At 39.8% G+C, this 19398-nt stretch overlaps 1 protein-coding gene across 12 annotated transcripts in view; it reads left to right on the top strand.

Moving 5' to 3' along the window:
- LOC118499499 overlaps positions 1–19398 on the top strand; it is a 107153-nt gene that overhangs the window by 57528 nt on the left and 30227 nt on the right. Inside the window, exon 9 of one of the 12 annotated variants that reach the window (XM_036020629.1) lies at positions 18297–18359. The exons of 9 other annotated variants lie outside the window; for them this stretch is intronic. In XM_036020629.1, coding sequence (XP_035876522.1) covers positions 18297–18329 — 33 coding nt within the window. In that variant the 3' untranslated portion in view covers positions 18330–18359. Of the gene's footprint in view, positions 1–15; positions 2365–17583; positions 18096–18296; positions 18360–19398 lie in introns of those variants that run through there. 2 more of the 12 variants (XM_036020627.1, XM_036020628.1) reach the window with 2 other exon arrangements.

The following is a 19398-nucleotide window of genomic DNA, read 5'->3' as shown; positions in this document are numbered from 1 at the left end:
TTTGTCTCCCTCCAGTGCAGGAAAACAGGATTCTCTGTAATGAAGATGAGTTGATGGTCCAGCCTACTTCCTGGTACTCTGTATGTTAAAGTGGAACAGATCAGACGTTTCCAATCTGGGTATACTGCCGAGGCCCCTGAAGAGTTTTACAAAGTACACATGCAAACCATCTCCTTTCCACTTCCCCCCACCCCAGGAGGGGTTCTGGAAACTGTGTGTTCATTTTTAAGCCTTCAAGGCAGTTATGATAGAACTGATCTGTAACCTGGGTGAGTCCCACAACAAAGCCTATTTCCATATAGTCAGAAGAAAACAACAATAACACAAGTTTGCCAATTTTTCTTTCATGATTCTTCATCCTGAGATTGTGTCCCTTCTACCTTCTGGTGATAATTTTGGCTTCTTCTTATGACATAGTGACAGCAGTGGATGCTAGCTTTTCTTTAATGGCCTTCCTCAACAAACTAATACATGAAAGCAACCTAATGTCAAGCACCCCATATTTTAAACTTCCTGGTTCTTGAAAGTCAGAATGGTGCCTGGAGCCAGAGTTTCAGGTCTGGGTTTGCCAGGTGGCAATCGTGGGACTGTGCTGCCTGCAGATGTTATGTTTGGCTTGCACAGTGTTTTTATAAATGTTTTAATTAAATGCATTCAGGTGAAGCATGTGCTATCCGACCTGCCATAATCCCTACTCCCCTCGTCTCCTTACACTGAGCCCAGTCATTTCAATTACCCACTAGGCCCTGTGGGGATTTGAGTATACGAACCCCAAGGTAGAATTTATGGAAAAAATTAGTCATATGGTGGTATAGCAGTGGGAATTTAAATAGATTTTTTAAACTGCTTCTAGTCCTCCTTGGAAAAGAAATGTGGATCTTCTAGTAAGTTTGGACACAGCTAAGGAAAAACTCTTTTGAGTAACTCTAGTTGTGATCATCATCGCCCATGGTAAAATAGAAAAATATAGCTTTATTTTTGTTTATAAAGGGCCAAAATCAGATCCCTCTGGTGCTACAAATTCCAGAATACATTATGCCTGATCTTTAGAATAGATAGCAGTGACTGAGAAAAATTAATGGGGCATAATAAGAACATAACAGAATAAATTAGCAGAAAATTAACTCAGCCATACAGTGTTTATTCATGCAACAAATATGTATTGAGTGCTTTTTATGAGCCAGGCATTATGCTAAGTGCTGGGAACACACACACATAAAAAGAAACAGACAGTGTACCTGCCCTGTTTGTGCTTATGGTTCCACAGAAGAGACTGATATCAGGAAATGGACTCACAAATAACAACCACTGTGCAATTGTGGTTGGTACATACAAAAAATTACAGAATAGGAGAAGAGACTTGTAGTGATCTGGATCCCAGAGATGCAACCACTAGTGATTTAAACAAGTGAAATCTAATATAAAGTGTTATTAAACTGTAATAAAAGAATAACTACCTGCTGTAAGAAATTCTGTGGTGCCAATGGAGAGTACCTGATCAAGGACAGGAAAAGGAAATCCCTCCCTAAGGCCCGAGAATTCAGATCTCCTTGGGAAATGTAGTTAAATCCACTGGATGGCAGAGCAGCTCACTGGTTTGCTGGGTCAGAGCCAGGCTGTAGTCACAGGGCAAACAAGAAGCAACACTTTGGAGCATGGATGAGGCAGGTGAGTTGAAAGCTGAAAGCTGGTGCATGGGTGTGAAGGAGTGGGGTTGCCCATGTAGCAGGAGGCCCGGAGCATGAGCTGTCCTGTTGGGAATGCCCTGTCTAGACGATGGTGATGTGGGCAGACAAACCTAGGGGAGAGGGGAGGTGTGCAGAGGAATCAGGGCCCCAGGGCTGGCAGGAGACCCAGAGCATGGGATGTCCACATGGGAAGGGTCACAGGGAGGCGATCACCAGGCTACAATGGGGCTGCAAGGTCTCTAGGGACAGCATGTTCTGGTTACATGGCTGAGACAGAGCACCCCCAAATGTCCACAGGCCCACACTGCAGACTAACCTGAACACCTGGAAACAGCGGGAGTACCCCTTCCTCCTGAAATGTTCCTCTACCGCCCTCTACTGAGAAAGCTTAACACCATGTTCATTATGCAGCGGCTCCATCCATTGTTGCAAAGCATATATTGAGGGGTGAATTTGGAGCCCAGAAGCAATAAGTTGTCAACTGGCACACAAGTAAAATGGACTGTCTAGTATAAATTAGGAGAAGAGGGAATATTTAATGGATTTCTTATTGAGGATATAACATTTCCACTGAGGCCTGGGCATTGAATAAAAGTTAACCAGACAGAAAGTTGGGATGAGCATTCTCCAGGAAGAGAAGACAGCATGTGCAAAGTCCCTGTTCTGGAAAAAAAACTTGGAAAGTGTAAGGAACTCAGAGAAGGCCCAGTGTGGCTAATTTGGAGTGTGTGGGGGAAAGCAGGGAAGAAGACAGGGGTGAGACAACTCTGGGCCCTGGGCCAATGACAGAATTCTTGGATGTTCTTCTAATTGCAATAGAAAGCCACCCAAAATATCTTAGTCAAGGGAATTTTCAAAACATCATTCTGACCATTATGTAGAGAATAAATTGGGTGGATGAGTGGAATGAAAATACCAGCTAGAAAGCTGGTGCTATAGTGTAGGCAACAGGGACAGTGGCCTGGACCAGGGTGGGAAGAATGAGGCTAAGAGAACAGATCTCCAGACACAGTTAAAAGACAAGATCCACAGGGTTTAGCAACAGATTAAATGTGGTAAAGAAGGAGAGATAATAGGAAATCAAGGAGGACTTTGAAGTTTCTAGCAAAAGTAACTTGTTGAGTAAGGTATCATTTACTGAAAAAGGAACAGGTTATAAAGATATAGGGTGAAGTTAGGTTACTGGAAACTTTGGCAAGAGAAGTCTGGTCTATATAGATTTGAGAAAGAAACAGTTTATTAATGTGAATTGCAAAAGTTTAAACAGTATTCAAGACCACCAGTCAACACTTGCCTATGAAAGAGACTAAATTCCATTCATTATCAGGATCCTGTATAGTCTGTCTCTGTCATTGGCCATGTCCGTAATTTTGTGTCTTTCAGAAGGATAGGGCACTAATCCCAGTACTGAAGGCAATCTTCAGTCCTTGTGAGTGTTGGTCGTTTTGCTGTTCACCCTAATCCCTGGGGTTATTCTTTAGGGCTCTAACTCAGAGCCTGACTGATGGGGCCAGAATTCTATGAGTCTGTTGAAAGCTCTGCTCAGTCTCTCAGCCTCTTCAGATGGGAGTGACCCCAGTGCTGGGCTCATCTTCTACTGATTTTAGCCCCGTTGTTCTTCACTATCTTAGAACCTCTCTCATGCATTCAAAGAGGACCTTTACATATACTTCAGCTTTTCTATTTCTATCAGTAATAGAGTTGACCCTAATTAACTAGTCTGCCATTACCGAAAGTACAATTCCAATGTCAGCAGAAAATAAAGGGGATATGAGGACAGTACTGCTCTTTGTTATTGTTTTTAAGGTATAAGGTACCAGTTTAAATATGAATGCAGTTGAGAATAGAATCAAACAGAGAGAAAGTGTCAAAGATACAGAAAAAGAGGAATAACCAGTGGATACATAAGCCATCTTTCCTAAAAGTTGGGTATATCCAGCCCATAAGTACCAGCAGAGAAATTGAACTTTATGAAGGATAAGACTGAATGTTCTATCTGGTTAAAAACAAAAGGAAACATTCTCAGTACATTATAGCAGAACAAGCCAGTTTTTGTTTTGTTCTGTGAATCTGTGTATGAAAGAACCCAAATGTGGGTGTGTGTGGGAGAGGCAAGAGCTGGGAGACACTTCACACACTGGGCTTTACAGATGCTCAAAGAAAAAGCAGTGTTATGCTTCCAATAACTGCCTCTATTCAGGACTGCAGGTCGTCACAGCATACGCACTTTGCTGTGCTGGAGGAGGAGTCCAAGGGGCCAAATGGCACACGATAAGGTGCGAGGCTGCATTTTGAACAAAGAGTAAAATTTGGAGTGTGAAATGAGATTAATTATTTTAGTCATGTGTCTTGAATCTCTTTTGTAAATGAGACCTGCTCATCTTTGATTTTCTTTTATGAAAGGTAAGGTGAATGATATTCCTTTCCAAAATTGCCAAGATGCTAACAATTAACTTTTAAAAGCTGTACAGCTCTAAAACTAAATGGAAGCCTGGGGAGTAGGATAGAGTGGGGGCTTTGAAGGTCAGTGAAGACCTACAGCCTCCAGTCTTAGAATAACATTGTTCCCCTTTAATCACAGAGGGGTTCCTTCCAGACCCCCAGTAAATGCCCCAGCCCTAATCAACTTCCTCAGCTCTACCAGGAACTAGCAGCATCTGCTTCATTGCAGGCTTAGCCTCTCCAGTAATTTTTATATTTTCAGTCCAAACCTATTCTCAAGTCTGTGTAACCATCCCTGAGCCACAGTAAATGGCTTGGTTCCACTTGTTTTAGGGACCCCTTAGTGAAGTCTCGATGCTTTCTGGTGCAACACCTTGCCACCAATCAGAACATAGTTTTGGTTCATGTCTTCACCCCTGAACTTAATGCCTTTTCCACATTAACTAATAGCACTTATAGTTCAATGCAGCTATACCTTTTGCAGTTTGAGGCACCGTAGAAAAACTAATAGGAATTCCTTTTTTCTTCTTTTTATTCTTCCCAATTTCATGGCTGAAAGATTTATTCTTATCATAGGTCTTAGCAACCTCAGCAAATGATATTTTTATTCCCTTATAAAGTGGATAACTTCCACCTTTTCACATAAAGGAAGCTCTTCATGGTTTCTCTTTGGCATATCAAATTGCCAGCATCACTACTCTTGTGCTTGGGGGTCATTATGAAATCAAATAGGGGCCACTTGAGCCCAAGCACTGCGATACCGCAACAGTGATCTGATAACCAAGACTGCTTCTCAGGGACCAACAGGCGGAAGTGTCTCCACTATGGATAGGGGTACATGAGTCATGTCCTGGGTGGGATGGAGCTGGATGGCAAGAGATTTCTTCACTACCCAGAATGGCCCATTCACAATGTAAAACCTATGGATTGTTTGTTTATGGAATTTTTCGTTTAAAAGTTTCGTATCCCTGTCGACCACAGATAAGTGAAACTGCAGAAAGGGAACCTGCAGGTAAGGGGAGACTAGCGTAAGTTTACACTACATCTTCCAGTAAACTAAGAGTTACCAGAAAATTGGTATCTCCTGGGACTCACCCTAGAAATGATCCAAGAAGCAGAGGAAAACCAGGCCCACAGAATGGGTTTCAATGGACAGTGAAAGGAATCAGTACAGTTGATTTCTGATGACACCATATGGTCTTGCCTATTACCACAATGATGCCACGCCTATGGCTCTCCAGGTGACCATACAGAGGAGACAGAATGCTGGAGCTCTGGGAAGTGATCTGGCAAGAGATTCAGCTGTGTTAATCATCTGCATACAGATTTGGCGCTGCATGCCTTGAGGTCACCTGAGAAGAATGCAGGTTACAAGAGATCAGAGCTGAGATCAGGTTCATTGGGATGAGAGTGGAGCCAGTCAGAAATCTGGTGCAGGGAAGAGGATCCAGCATTAGAGGCTGAACAGGAATAGCCAATGAGGCAAGAGGAAAACCAAGGGAGTCTTCTGTTCTCAGAGCACAGAGACAAAAGTGTTTCAGAAATGTGAGAGTGGTCAGTGGAGGCTGATGTTGCTGTGAAGTAATGGTGTGCTGGATACAAGCCTCTTAGAGGGAGAGTGGACCTCCCTGGGGATGACTGGCCTTGTGTGGAAGTGTGGGTCCCGTTTCCAATCTAGAAGCATGTTTGTCTCAGCTGTTCTAAGTGGGGGAAGGGAAACTACCTTGAATGCACATTTTGGGGTGCTGAGTTTCTATCTTTTCCTTGCTCTTTCTAAGACAAACTCTTGGAACTGTCTAACACTATCTTCCTCCACTATTTCCCTAACTCCCTGCAATCAGGAGACCACTTTTGCTATACCTGTGGTAGCTGAAATTACAATCATGCCCAGATTATTCAGGAAGAGAGTGTAGAATCAGAAAAATGGTGGGCCACCAACATTTACTGGGACAGGATACCATCTGCCTGATAAGGCTCATATGTGAATTCAATGAAGTAATATATGTAAACTAATAATTACAGGGTCAGCACATAGTTTCAAATACTAATTTTCATTCTCTTGACCCATTTACTCTATTCTAAGTAACCTACCTATGGTCATGTAGCTGGTAATTGAGAACAGATTTAAATGCCTGTCTGCCTGGCTAAAAAAAACATGTTCTTCCTCTCCACTTTGCCAAGCTTCCTGCTCGGTGCTTCTGTCCCGTTTGGTGCCTACCTGCAAACTGCCTGCCTCTGGAAACCACAGGTCTCTACTGGTTTCCCAGGGTCACACCTCGGAGCTTGACTTCACCGTGCTAATCCGCTTCTAGTCTACATATTAGCCTTTCTTCGCTGGATGCCCATTCCATTTTTCCTCACGTCCTAATTGTGTCAGTCCCAGAAAAAGATACAGGACAAAAGAGAAGTGAATGTAAAAACTATTGCCTGAGATCTGTGCACATCACGTCATTTGCTGAGTTTATAGGAGTGAAGCAGATGTGTTCCCCATCAAGGGAAGAATGCTCGTGGCATTCAGAAAGCACAGCGCCAGTCAGTGTGTGTTTGCTGTCAATATAACCAATGATCTTCAAGTTTCCAATCAGCTCCCAGGAAGTTCCTTTCCAAGTCTCAATATCTCATTCAGCCTTGCTTTTTAATCTAAGAGATGTCCAGCAGGTGGAGCAGCTCACTCACAGATGGTTTTCAGAGACCACAACAGAGGGTAGTTTCAATCTTAGCGTTCCTGTTTATTCAGGAGGAGATTGAGCAAGAATTGACACTAACCTCTTCCTTTTCCAAAACAAAGAAATGAGGATTCAAGATTATATAATTTACAACAGAATATCTAGCACTTAAACCAGGTAGCTGAGGGTCACATGAAATCCTCCTATTTATACAAGCTATGAATGCCCAGCTTGGGGTAACTTTCCAGGAGGAGGCCATGCAAGGCACTAAGCAGCAAGTTCTGGGTTAGGAGGGTGTAAGGTACGTGGTGAAGCTGTCTGACATGAGATGACCACATTTCATAGGATGATACGCTGTTGGGCCTATTTGTCCTGTATTAGTAAGTCCCAATAAAAAAGGATGTTTTAGAATGGGAAGAGTGTACCCCTTAGGCTTTTTGGCTTCCTCCTACCACCTTCTGCTTTTTTCCCCTACAACAAAATTCCACCTGCAAAGTGTAAGTTCAGGGTGTAAAGCAGATGAAAGCCAGTTTCCCAGAATGGCTCCCTTCCTGGGCAGCCAGAAAGAGAATGCTTGGAATTCCCAGGGATAAAGGCAAGGCCGTCGTGCCGTGTTCACTTCTAAAAGATATTTCTGGCAGAAATCACCTCCATTCAGTTACTGGCAAAACACTTATTGAAAACTTACTACATGCCAGGAATACAGCTGTAACAGTAGTAAACAAAGCTAACAGCTCTCCTGGAGTTACACTTAGCCGTAGGAAGAGACAGGAAAAAAACAAGATAATTTCAGATACTTCAAATACTGATAAGAATTTGGATTTGAGAATGCCTGAGGGAAGGATGGGGTTGGGAGATTATTTTTCAAGGAATGGCCAAGAAAGCTTGTCTGAGAAGATCATATTTCAAACAAAGATCTGGGAGGATGATTTTGGCAGAGGAAACAGCTAACACAAAGAACCTGAGCAGGGAGTGTTAAGTCATTTTAAATTATTACATTCTTCATAAGCATTAGGTAGTTCCTTAGGTTGCTTCTTAGGTGCTACTTACTACCTGGTACGAAGATAGATACTGATGGAACTCAGGTTTAAATGAGAGAAGAAAAAGGATGATCCCAGAGCACAGCAGGTGCAGAGGTCGGGGGCAGCTGCAAGGGGTCCAGCTTTGTGGCACTAGTTCGAGGAGGAATGGCAAGGGGTGGGGGATCAGGCAACACAAGAAAGCAGAAAAGACTCACCAGAGGGACAAACTGAATGCTTCAAATACACATTGTATGTATTGTAAAGTAGCTCTTAAACAAGCTTTAAAATAACCCGCTTATCTCCATTTCAGTGTTTCTCAACATGTGGTCAACCACGTGTTAAGATCGCCCAGGCACTTGTTAGATGTGAATTTATGGGATGGGGCTCAGGAATATGGATTTTAATAAGCACACACACACCACGAATATCATACACACTGATTTCTTTTGTTTTTTTTATTGTTATTCTAATGCAGGTATCCCAAGTTTCCCCCTTTGCCCTCCTCCACCCATCCCACCCCCCACTCCCAATGTCAATCCCCACACTGTTGTCCATGGCTGTGGGTCATCCAGGCATGTTCTTTAGTTTCTTCCCCTTCTTTCCACCATTATCCCCCACCCCCTTCCTCCGTGGTCACTATCAGTCTGGTTGATGTTTCTCTGCTTCTGGTTCTATTTTGTCCATTAGTTTATTTTGTTCATTAGATTTGTGATGGCCTGGATGGAACTGCAGAACATTATGCTAAGTGAAATAAGCCAGTTGGTGAAAAACAAATACCATAGGATCTCACCTATAAGAGGAATCCCATGAACACAGGCACTGAAGTCGATCATTGACAGACACTCTGTGGGATTTGCATTTCACCAGGGCTTCCGCTCTTCCAATAGCTTGGCCTTCCACTTTCTGCTAGCACAGGGTCAGCTCTTCAAAGCTGAAAGAGACTAAACACTTCTGAGAGAAAAAGGGAAGATTAATGCACCACAAAACCCTGAAAAGCGTTAGGAGTTTTAAAGAGATCTTTAATAGTTTCCTTTATTAAAATAAAAGACATAGGTCCTTGCTTTGGTAATTTCTGCTTCTTTTACCTATAATATGTAAAGGACCTCTTTCCTTTCTGAGTTTGAATAAACAGAGGCTTTCTTCAAGGGTACAGCATTGTTATTCCTGTGGAAGATGTAATGTTTGTGCCGGATAACGTGCTCTCCTAAACTTCCAGAGCACCGAGCTCTCAACTCATCCTCTTCTGGGGACACAGTGAGGGGAAAGTTCCCTTGCGGGATGGGAGGAGCCAGTTTCAGCTCCTGCCGCAGACAACAGTGGCAAATGCCTCTGGAATGGTGAGGAAAATGAGTCTGTTCCTCCTGTCCTCTGGTATCTTTGTATTCGATTTAGAAAACTATGGCCAAAAAAGCAAGAGTAAATTTGGACTTCTTACTTGCCCACCTCCCATCTCTAATTGGTAGAGGGATTTTTGGTTGTTGTTTTTATTTTTTAGCTAACCCTTCCAGTGACCCAGTCCCAATAAATCAACAAAAAGAGCAGGATTATTTGGTTGCCTAATATAGCATGATATGTTTAATGCTTGGGTTTTTTTTCATACTTTTATCATCAAAATTTTGAATAGAAAGCCTATGTGTTCTTTCTTGCACAGATTTTTCTAGTAGGTCATAATGCCTAAGAGTAGCAACAGCAGCGGCAGTTACAGCAGCAGGACCTTTGGAAAGGTGTTTCTTTATTCAGAAGCCTAACAACCTCTGCTCAGAGACTGTTCTGCCACCATTCACACTCTTCAAATGCTTTAACTGAAATGTAAGAGAGGCTGCATCAGGATGGAAATTATTTTATGGCTCCGTAATACATTATTTGTCTCTGTATTAGCTTTATCTCCTTATCTCCAGTAAAATATCTGCTAAATCAGCAAAAGGAGAATCAGTCCATTAAAGTTTGTGTATTTGTTCTTTCCAAGGAATTCCAGGGTCCAAGTTTAAGAATGGACAATTAAGGCCAATTATTCATGGAGTGTATGTGCTATTTGCATTTTTCCCTTTGTTATACATTTGTTACCATCGTTTGTAAGGAGGGTATTTGCTTGCAGATCTGCCCTTTTACCTCAGAATGAAGATAATGTTTCTATTTAAACTTAGTCATCCTTGTCCTAAATATTGCATAGTGGCAAGGACGCCATCTCCTGTTTCCTTGGGCCAAGCACAATGACAAGGCAAATGAGGCCCCGGTCCCCAAATCTCTTTGTACTCACTGCCATTTTACGTGGTGGTCAGATGTGTTTATTATATTACAGAGAATTATAATACTGGATGAGTTGTATAAAATTCCACCCAAGAACTTTTAAAATAAAACACTTGCAAACAGAGTGCTTATTCTAGCTATGAAAAATGTATTCTGAAAGCACTGCAGGAACATTTGCAACTTGAAACTTTTCATCAGAAATTGAAAGAACTCAAGGTCAGTTTAATATTAATTCTCCCCCAGCGCTTTCCTCTAACAGATATCAAGTTGCATGTGAATTTGGTAAAGAGATATGAATTTAGGTCAGTTTAGCCTTCAGAGGACAAATTTCTTGAGAAATATTTTGTATCCATTTATTTAGTCTTAAGTATCACAGGTTATTTTAAGGTGAAAATGACCAAAACCCGCCTTTGTCATAGAGCTGGAAATTCACTTCTGGTAAGTTGGAATTGCTTTTGAATAATTTATAGGAACAGAGAATTCTTCAGATCTGATACCGCCAGTAGCCATGAGATTACCTTGTTCTGTAGTGGGTGCTGTGGGAACTGCGGAATTGGAGTTGGACAGCATGAGACTTTGTACCCAGAATTTCCTACAGGTGAAAAGCAAGCAATGTTTAAGAAATGGAAAGCTTGAGTCAAAATGTGTAAGAAAGGACCTTTAAAAAAATGCTTCACTATGGAAGATATTCCCTAGTCCTCCCTCCCTGATGCTGACATTCATTCCACCAGAGTTCCTAGCCGATACACAGGACCTCATCTCTTAGTATCCTCCTTTTCACTACTTGGGGTCATAAAAAACCTGCGATTTGTTACTGATCAACCACCTATTTCTTCTACTCAATATTAAGATTCTTCCATTCTTTTAGACCTACTGTTCAACCTATCTTAAAACCCATCCTAAATTCAAAACTCGATGATCTTGGGACTTCCCCAATAATTCATGTTTAGTCTTTAGAAGACTAATAGAGACTTAGACTGTAAAGATAAACCCAAACCAAATGCTAATAATGAACCTTACATTCAGAATAAAGAGCTATACCTTATTTGGACGGCATCAAAGAACCACTGAATGGTTTTGAACCCCAAAGCATAACTGAAAGATCAAGAAAGCTGCTCGTTAGGACTGTGAGATGTACTGGGAGTTTGGCTGTAGGGTGAGCTAGGAAAACTTGCACCAGTTCAGACAAGAGATAAGAGACTGAATTTGGGTGATGTGCAGAGAATCAGGAAAGAAAATCTCAGAAATATTTTAGTTATCCATTTGCTATTCCAAACTTTTTCCTGTTATTCTGTGCTGCTTTTAACACTCCTGTATCCTCTCCTCCCACTCTTTTACAATTTCTTGATAGTTTCAGCCCCTATCTATAGAAGTTCTTAACCTGGTGTCCAAAGACTTCTGAGGATAAAATATTAAAAGGTCCTTGAACTTGGATGGAGAAAAAAGTTACATCTTTATTTTCTTTTTTTAAAAGATCTTATTTATTTGTTTTTAGAGAGGGGAAAGGAGGCAGATAGAGAGGGAGAGAAACATTAATGTGTGATTGCCTCATGCATGCCCCCTACTGGGGGCCTGGCCTGCAATCCAGGCATGTGTCCTGACTGGGAGTTGAACCAGTGACCCATGGTTCCCAGGCCAGCACCCAATCCCCTGAGCCACACCATCCAAGGCTACATCTTTATTTTCATTAACCTCCAACTTAAACTTAAAATGTTCTTCAATTATAAAATAGGGCACAACCCACCATAAAATTAGCTGTTCTGTCAACTTTTTAATAACATAAATTAGATATTTCATGTCATATTGGAGTTATTGCTCATGTTAAATTATAGTTTATATTCATCACTATTTTAAAGTGAAGGTAGCAATTACCAGATTCTATTGTTTAATATGTCATTAAACAAGCAGATGCTACCATATCACAAATTTTTCTCTACTGTTCATAATGCTACTTCAATATAACTGGTTTCCTTTGTAATCCTATATATTTTGACTTATGCATTTACACATGTTAATCTAAAAAAAGAAACATAAACTTCTCCAGAAAAAACATCAAGAAGGCTTGTAGAGACATGAGTATCATGTCTGACCTGACACAGTCTCCAAGGTCTAGTTCTATTTCCTTGAGAAAATAATATTCAATCTATCACCCCTTCTGACGGCAGCCCTGCCTTTGTCCATTACTTGTAGACCAGGGAAGGAAAGATGCCCCCTCACTTGCCACCTCACTGGTAGCTATACCTCTTCCCCAACCCCACCCCACACTTTTATTTTCCTTTTTGTATTTTATGAACCTTCCTGATACCCCTTCAGAATACCAATTCTTCTGTAACCAAGCATAATCTCAATCTCCATTTGTCCTTTTTTGTTTGTTTATTTCTTAAAGAATTCTTTCCTTGCTAAATAAAAGGCTGCACTCTTCCTGGCTCTAGCCACTTTGTTCTTGTTGCATACCAGAAGGCAACAACTTTTCAAGGTGAATGCCAAGTCTCTACTGATTCACTTCCTTATAAGTGGTAGCAGGAGATGAGAAAGGAATTCCATTCTGGGAAATTAATGCTGCATGGAGCACCTTGACGAGCACATTGACCATGCACTGATGTGGAGAGAGAGGGCAGGAAGGAACTCGTTGACTAGAAAATAGAAAAGAGGGTATTTTTAGGGTACAAAGAGTGCACCAAACATGAGTTTCATCTAGGATTGACCCTGACCGCTCCCATTGAATGACTTTGTGTGTTAAGAACCTTGGCACATGTGCACAGTTGATAACCTCTGTTACATAACCTCTCAAAGGGCACAGGCTTCAGCCACACACTGATAATGAAAGCACAATAAATATCTTCTTGGCTGACATTGCGATAAAACTAGAATAATTTTAACAGATTTTGTTTTCATGGATGTTCCTTCCAATTTACCTCATTTCCTATGACTAAGAGATGGCATTGGTGATAGAGAGAAAACACTATGCATACTGTGGAACTTTGTGAAGATTTCCATGTGGTTTTGTTGTGTTAGTTTTTCTTTTCTTTTAACATACACATTAAATGACACATGAAAAAAATAACTTGCTGGAAAATTATACACAGAATTTTCATCAATAGTTTCTCCCATTACTGGAAGTAAATAATGAGATTTTAAGGATTGTATCTGAAAATCTGTAACATGATGTTTTCATAAATAATCAAGAAAACAGGAATAGGAAGTTTGATCAGTAAGATTGGAGTCACAGATGGAAAGAAGAATAGTATCACAAAAGGTAGGCTTAGAATTCAAGTGACTTTGTAATCTGAAGAAGTAGTTGGTGGGTAGGACAAATATATACTGAGGGAAGAGCCAAATGCACATTTGTGTGACACCAAAAATGTTAAGGGGTCAGAGTGAGTTATAAGCATCTAAAATGCAAAACTAAAATGAAAAATGCAAAAATGGTTGCTGTCTGGCTGTGAAGCCACTGTTCCAGTAAGGATAGCACCAGGGCTGCTTACCCTGAGCACTGCGCCCAGGGAGACATGAAGGAGGAGGACAGCTGTCACAGAAAAGGTAAAAATTCCTGTAGTGTTCATAGACATTGTTTTTAAAAGTACAAAGGATGTGACATCTCATTTGAGAAAAAGAAGATTATGAGAATTAGTAGTGCCAGCCAGTATTGCTCCATAGTGGTGTTCAAAGAGTCCACAGCAAAAAAAAAAAAGAAAAAAAAAGAAAAAAAAAAAAAAGGACAATGTGTAAATTGTTCATAAGTAAATTATTTTCAGTTTAATGGTTTATTCTTCCTTCTGCAGTTACATCCTTCCTAATTTGAGAGAATTGAAACATGTACCCAATCTCCTTAATTTATTTTAATTTTCTACTTTTGGAATGGGTAGTTCAGATCAGGGATCCCTGAACCTATTTATTACATAAATCTTTCAGAAAAATTTTAGTAACATATTCATAATGTATGGGATTTTAGTTATAAATTACACTTGTGTGCTGCTCTGTAATATATATTGATATTAATAAACTTACACAAAAATGTAAATTTAAAAGGATGAAATGAAAAATAAATAAACATTAAAACTTGTTTTTTATGTATTAAAGATTTAAAAAAGACATCTGATGTTCTCTCTCATTTTAAAAATATTGTTGAGATCAACTTATTGGACACACCTTATTCTTTAAACATCTTGGCATAACAACACTTTGTGAGACAGGAATTCAGTTTATCTTGACAGAGTTTTAGTGGCTGTCATGACTTAAGCGCACATTTTACTAGGACAACAGAGATCCAAACAGAAAAGTGCCTCATTGGCTCCACTTCCTGCGTCGAGGTCCTCACCTCTCAGTCCCATCCACAATTATACAAGTCTTCCCTTTCCATTTGGCCAGTGAATTTCCATCTTCCCGGATGTCAGTCATTCATTCATGCAAACTAACTGGGCAGTGTTACATTCTGCTATTTTTAACAAATAGATTCAGAACATTTTATTTGGAAGTTTTTTTAATTCCAATTTCCTTAAATGTGGAGGTATGAATTTTACAGATGAAACTCAGTGTTTGTGGCAACTAAATCATTAATAAGAGCAGCATTCCCTAAATGCTTTCTTCATTACATGAGCTTCTTTCCAAAGCAGTTCTTTTCTCATTCATTATTAAAATGTGACCTTTGCCTTGAAGGGGCAAAACAAGTCTGCTTACTTCTCCAAGTAACAGCAAAGTACCAGACTACCAATAGCTACTTGTCATCACAAAAAAGGTCAGCAAACTTGGCTTGTGAGGGTTTGTTTTGTTTTGTTTATAAACATAACCAGCAAACCTTTGTGCTGTGTAAAAGATTTTCATAGTCATTGTCCCATGTCCTTAGAAAGTATTCTAAAGACATTTTAAAATATAAGGTAATATAATGTTTCATCATCTTACCCACATAGTAACATGGCGGCATGCTGAAAGTGAACACACAGCACAGGTGTGCAGTCAGCACTTCCAAGGGGGGCACGCACACCCTGCCCTTGGGAGGTGGGCTCTTGGGCCTGGGTTCCTAGCTGATGACTGCTTGAAATACGGGCTACATGATATTGCCTGGGAGATGCAGTACATATTTATAAAGCTTAATTTATTATATTTGCAAAGAAAGTCTACAAAAAGTTCTATTATTTTTTTTCTTGCATCTTGGTCTCTGAGGTGTATATATATATATGATGAACATCAAGGTCTTAGTTGATTTGGATAATGTGCTTCTTTATTTTGCCAATTGACTGTCAAATATAAGTAGTTTAAACAGCAAAGTTTATTAATTAACAGTCTCAGTTGTCTTTATGAACTTAGTGGGATATTACATAAAGTGTGGTGTCCACAGATTCTTTAAGTTTCCCAAGAACAGATTAAAAGTGTAAGGACATGAAGCCTAGAAAATAACTCTGGATAAATTAAAATAAAGAATTTCTTTTTAAGGAACATTGTTAAAACCAAAATCAATTCTAAAAAGAAAAAAAAATGTCCCTAAAGATCTCTTCTAAAATATTACTGCTTGAAATGAAAGGAAATGCATGTTATATCATGGAGCCAGACTTTTCTGCTAATCTACAACCACACAGCATCTGTGTCCGAGTTTTCACAAGAACTGAGGCACAGCTTCTCCTGATTCCCTAAGAATGGCATTCTCGCTTCAATTAAAAGATCCATTTGATTCTTATTAATATCACAATATCAGGATCTCATGATTATTACTGAGAAAAGCTCAACCAACCGAAGTGAAACACAAACAAAAATTTAATTGAGGATTACTGAGAGTTATAAATAGTCTGAAACAAATATGCAGGGCATAAAATGTGAAAACATTAGCTTTTGACATTTTGTTTTAATTAATTTCTCACTAAATTAGTAGTATAAAATTAGCATACTATAAAAAGGGCTATAAAACCATAAGCCAATGGAATTAGTCTGATTGGACCATGTAAGTTTACCAAGAAATAACAAGCTACCAGAAATATTAAATAATACTTTCATACTTGCAAAGGTACATATTCTTATAGTGTGTTGACTGATTAAATAACTAACACACCACATGTTATATTCATTGTTACAAAGCCAAATTTCAAAAATGCATCCAGTTCTCATTATTCTCGGTAACTACATCCTGTAAAGCAGCTGCGAACACTAACTAGTGAGTACTGAACTATTGCTCCCAGCAGAAACACAGGGCTAGGTTCCTGCAGGCCTCTGCTCACAACATTTTCGTCAGCCGACCAGTACATAACCTTGTTTGTATGTGTTTCTGTTTAAATACACTTTATTTAATGTATATTGTTGATTCATTAACACTGAATTCAGAACCTACAGCATTATATTTCATGCCCAAATGAAGCTTATGTAAAACAAATTTTTTCTTTGTCAGGCATATCACAGTCTTCTTGCATTTAGGAACATGAGCAAGCAGTTCAACACTATGTTTGGAAGCCCATTTAAAAAGTGAAATCAGTAACCAAAAAACATAAAAACCCAAAGAATATGGCACTACATAAACCACAAGAAGGGTACTTGTTGATAACATAAGAGCTGAAATAAGACAGAGCGTCCCCTTGCTTGGCCTCAGCAGAGCACGTGGGCATCAGACAACTCAGTCATTTTGCAACTTTACACTTGGCCATGGGTGGCATGGACAGTGTCACAACTACAAATAAAGTTTTGCAAGTAGGTAGGTCCACATATATAGAATCCACAAACAATGGGACCATCTGTTCCTTATAAAATTTAAAATACTGAACTAATGGAATAACAAAGTAAAATATGAAGGATTACTCTTTTTTCATTGTCAAGTCTTATTTTAAAATGGGAGGAAACTATTGTAGTAAAATGACAAATACTTATTGATTTATTATGAACAAAATAGGACTCTAGTAAGCTCTAAATCTTTTAATTTCAACAAACCACCAAGGGAGTTAACACCAGTATGTCCATTTACAGATGAGAAAACAGAGGCTTAGAAAGGAAAGCATATTCCCCCAGCTTAGCCACTGCTAATTGGCTGAACTAGAATTCAATGTAAACTCAAAAATCAGAGTACTGCTTTAACTCCATGAAACATGACTTTCCTAAATTTAATCCTAGGTTCTAATTTTGAAATCAGTTAATTTACCATAATGCCTTTTTTTTTTTTATAAAAGGCAGCTTCTTTGTTTTTAAAGTTTTTCCTTTATTCAGGTCGTTATGAACTTTCTACCTAAATCATTCATCTTAACTACACACACTGATTCTGCTGGCATTCTTGTAAACCCTGTGGAACAAAAAAAAAAAGCAAAATGTAACCTTTTAGATAACACAATCTTTTTTTCCCCTTGTATTTGTTCAGAAATACTCTTTTGGGCACAAGCCTACACTGCTTTCTCAAAAAGGAATTAGGAACTGTGTTCTTTCAGGAGTACAAATGGTAAATACTTGTTGCACCTTAGAAATGATGCTAACTCTTCTTTATATTTTGTAATAAGTAATGATGAATTGTGTCATTTTGTTTAAAACGTTTCAGTAATTCCTTACTTACAGAACAAAGCCAAACTCCTCAGCCTGGCGTTTAGAGTCTCCACAACATGAATCCAGCTTCCATATATACCTCAATGCTCACTCTGCTCCATCCAGTCCACTGCATTTGCTGCTACTTCAAAACACTTTTTTTCTCTAACTCGTGGGCCATTCCTCACACTGTTCCTTCTATTTGGCTCTCACTTTCCAACAGCTCTAGATTGCAAACTATAACCTCTTTCATAAGACCTCAGTACATCCAGGTCATATTTAGTTTATTCCACCTTCACAGTTCCTACATGTCCTTGTCTTTGAAAATGACTACACATAGTAGGTGCCCGACATATGTTTGTCAAACTGAAATGAAAGAGCCATGAATATCCGTGATTTAGGTGTATCTGTTAGGACATCTTTTACAAAGGAAAACTGAGACATACATCATTGCTAATTCTCCTTGAAAAATGGCTGAACTTTTCATGGGGACAGACTAGCTCTAGGTATTTGGTAATTGATCAATAAATCAACACTTTAATACAGCTCTTTGTTTTTGTTAGCATTCTCTACATCTTTCTAACTCCCTATAAAGACAGTTATTACCCATAGATTTTGGTCAATCCAGATCTTGGACTAGTGAGATCTGGACCACATTTAGAACTCTCTTCTGACCTATAAAGGATGCAGGGATAAATTTCGTTTATGATCCTCTTGCAAATATAATTGTGCCTACGTCTTTGCAGTTGACTTCCAGTGAGAGAATGAAGAATGACTAACAGCACCTTCTCCATGAAGTGGGGAGATTATCCTGGGTTACCCAGGTGGGTCCTGCGCCATCGGAAGGATTCCCATGAGAGGGAGGCAGGAGAGTTAAACTCAGAAAAGCAGTGACAGAGGAAGCAGAAGTTTAAATGATGTAGGGCCACCAGCCTAGGAATACAAGCAGCCTCGAAAGCTGGGTGAGGCAGGGAAACAGAGTCTCCCCTGCAGCCTCTAGGAGGAAGACAGTCCTTCCAACACCCCAATTTTAGCCCAGTGAACATGATTCCAGACTTTGGACTTCCAGAACTGTAAGAGAATATGTTTATGCTGTGTTAAGCCACTAAGTTTGTGCAATTTACCACAGCAGCAATAAGAAACTAATACAATGCCAATGGCTTCTGAGTGGAGAATGGCTTGGAGGGGAATCAAAGGTAGAATTGGGAGGCCAGATGAGATGCTGTTACAGCAATCTAACCAAAGTAGGTCTATCCAAGCGTAATGGAGCCTCCATAGACCTGAGATAAGGAGACAAACTGGGGAAATATTTTGGAGGTAGGGCTGATAGGACTAGCCAAATTCCCTTAGCTCCTAAACCATTCTTTGTTTTGGCAGAAGCTGGAACCTCTGGGTACTATTTGGCATGCTAGTGTCATTAGTCTTAGAAAGCAAGCACTGTTTTACCAGGTAACTGATTTGACAAATAAATAATTTACTCACCAACTGGAAACATCCAGCCAATGGAAAAAAACAACTCAGAGCCCAGACTAAACAAGTCTAAAGGCAAGCTCTTTAGTCCTGCACTGTCATGAAGAATGGAAAAGCAAGGTCAAAGATAGCAGCCAGCACAAAAGTGGATGCCTTCAAGGGAGAAAATGTGCTGTGGTCTAATTCCAGGCTCTGCAGAGTTTCCTCCTTACAAGAAATAAGAAGAATGGTTTTCTCCACAGTGCAAAAGAGAAGGAAAGTAATAGCTTTTTCACCCCAGCACCATTTATCAGACCTCTCTGAGTGCCCTTCTCCAGCCCTCCATGCATCCTGCAGGTCAGGACCCCATCTAACTGAATACAATGAGTCCTTCCTATA

Source organism: Phyllostomus discolor, chromosome 3 (assembly GCF_004126475.2).
Source record: "Phyllostomus discolor isolate MPI-MPIP mPhyDis1 chromosome 3, mPhyDis1.pri.v3, whole genome shotgun sequence".
In the NCBI taxonomy this organism is placed as follows: domain Eukaryota; kingdom Metazoa; phylum Chordata; class Mammalia; order Chiroptera; family Phyllostomidae; genus Phyllostomus; species Phyllostomus discolor.
The sequence above is the reverse complement of the archived record's forward strand: the minus strand, read 5'-3'. Positions and strand labels throughout refer to the sequence as shown.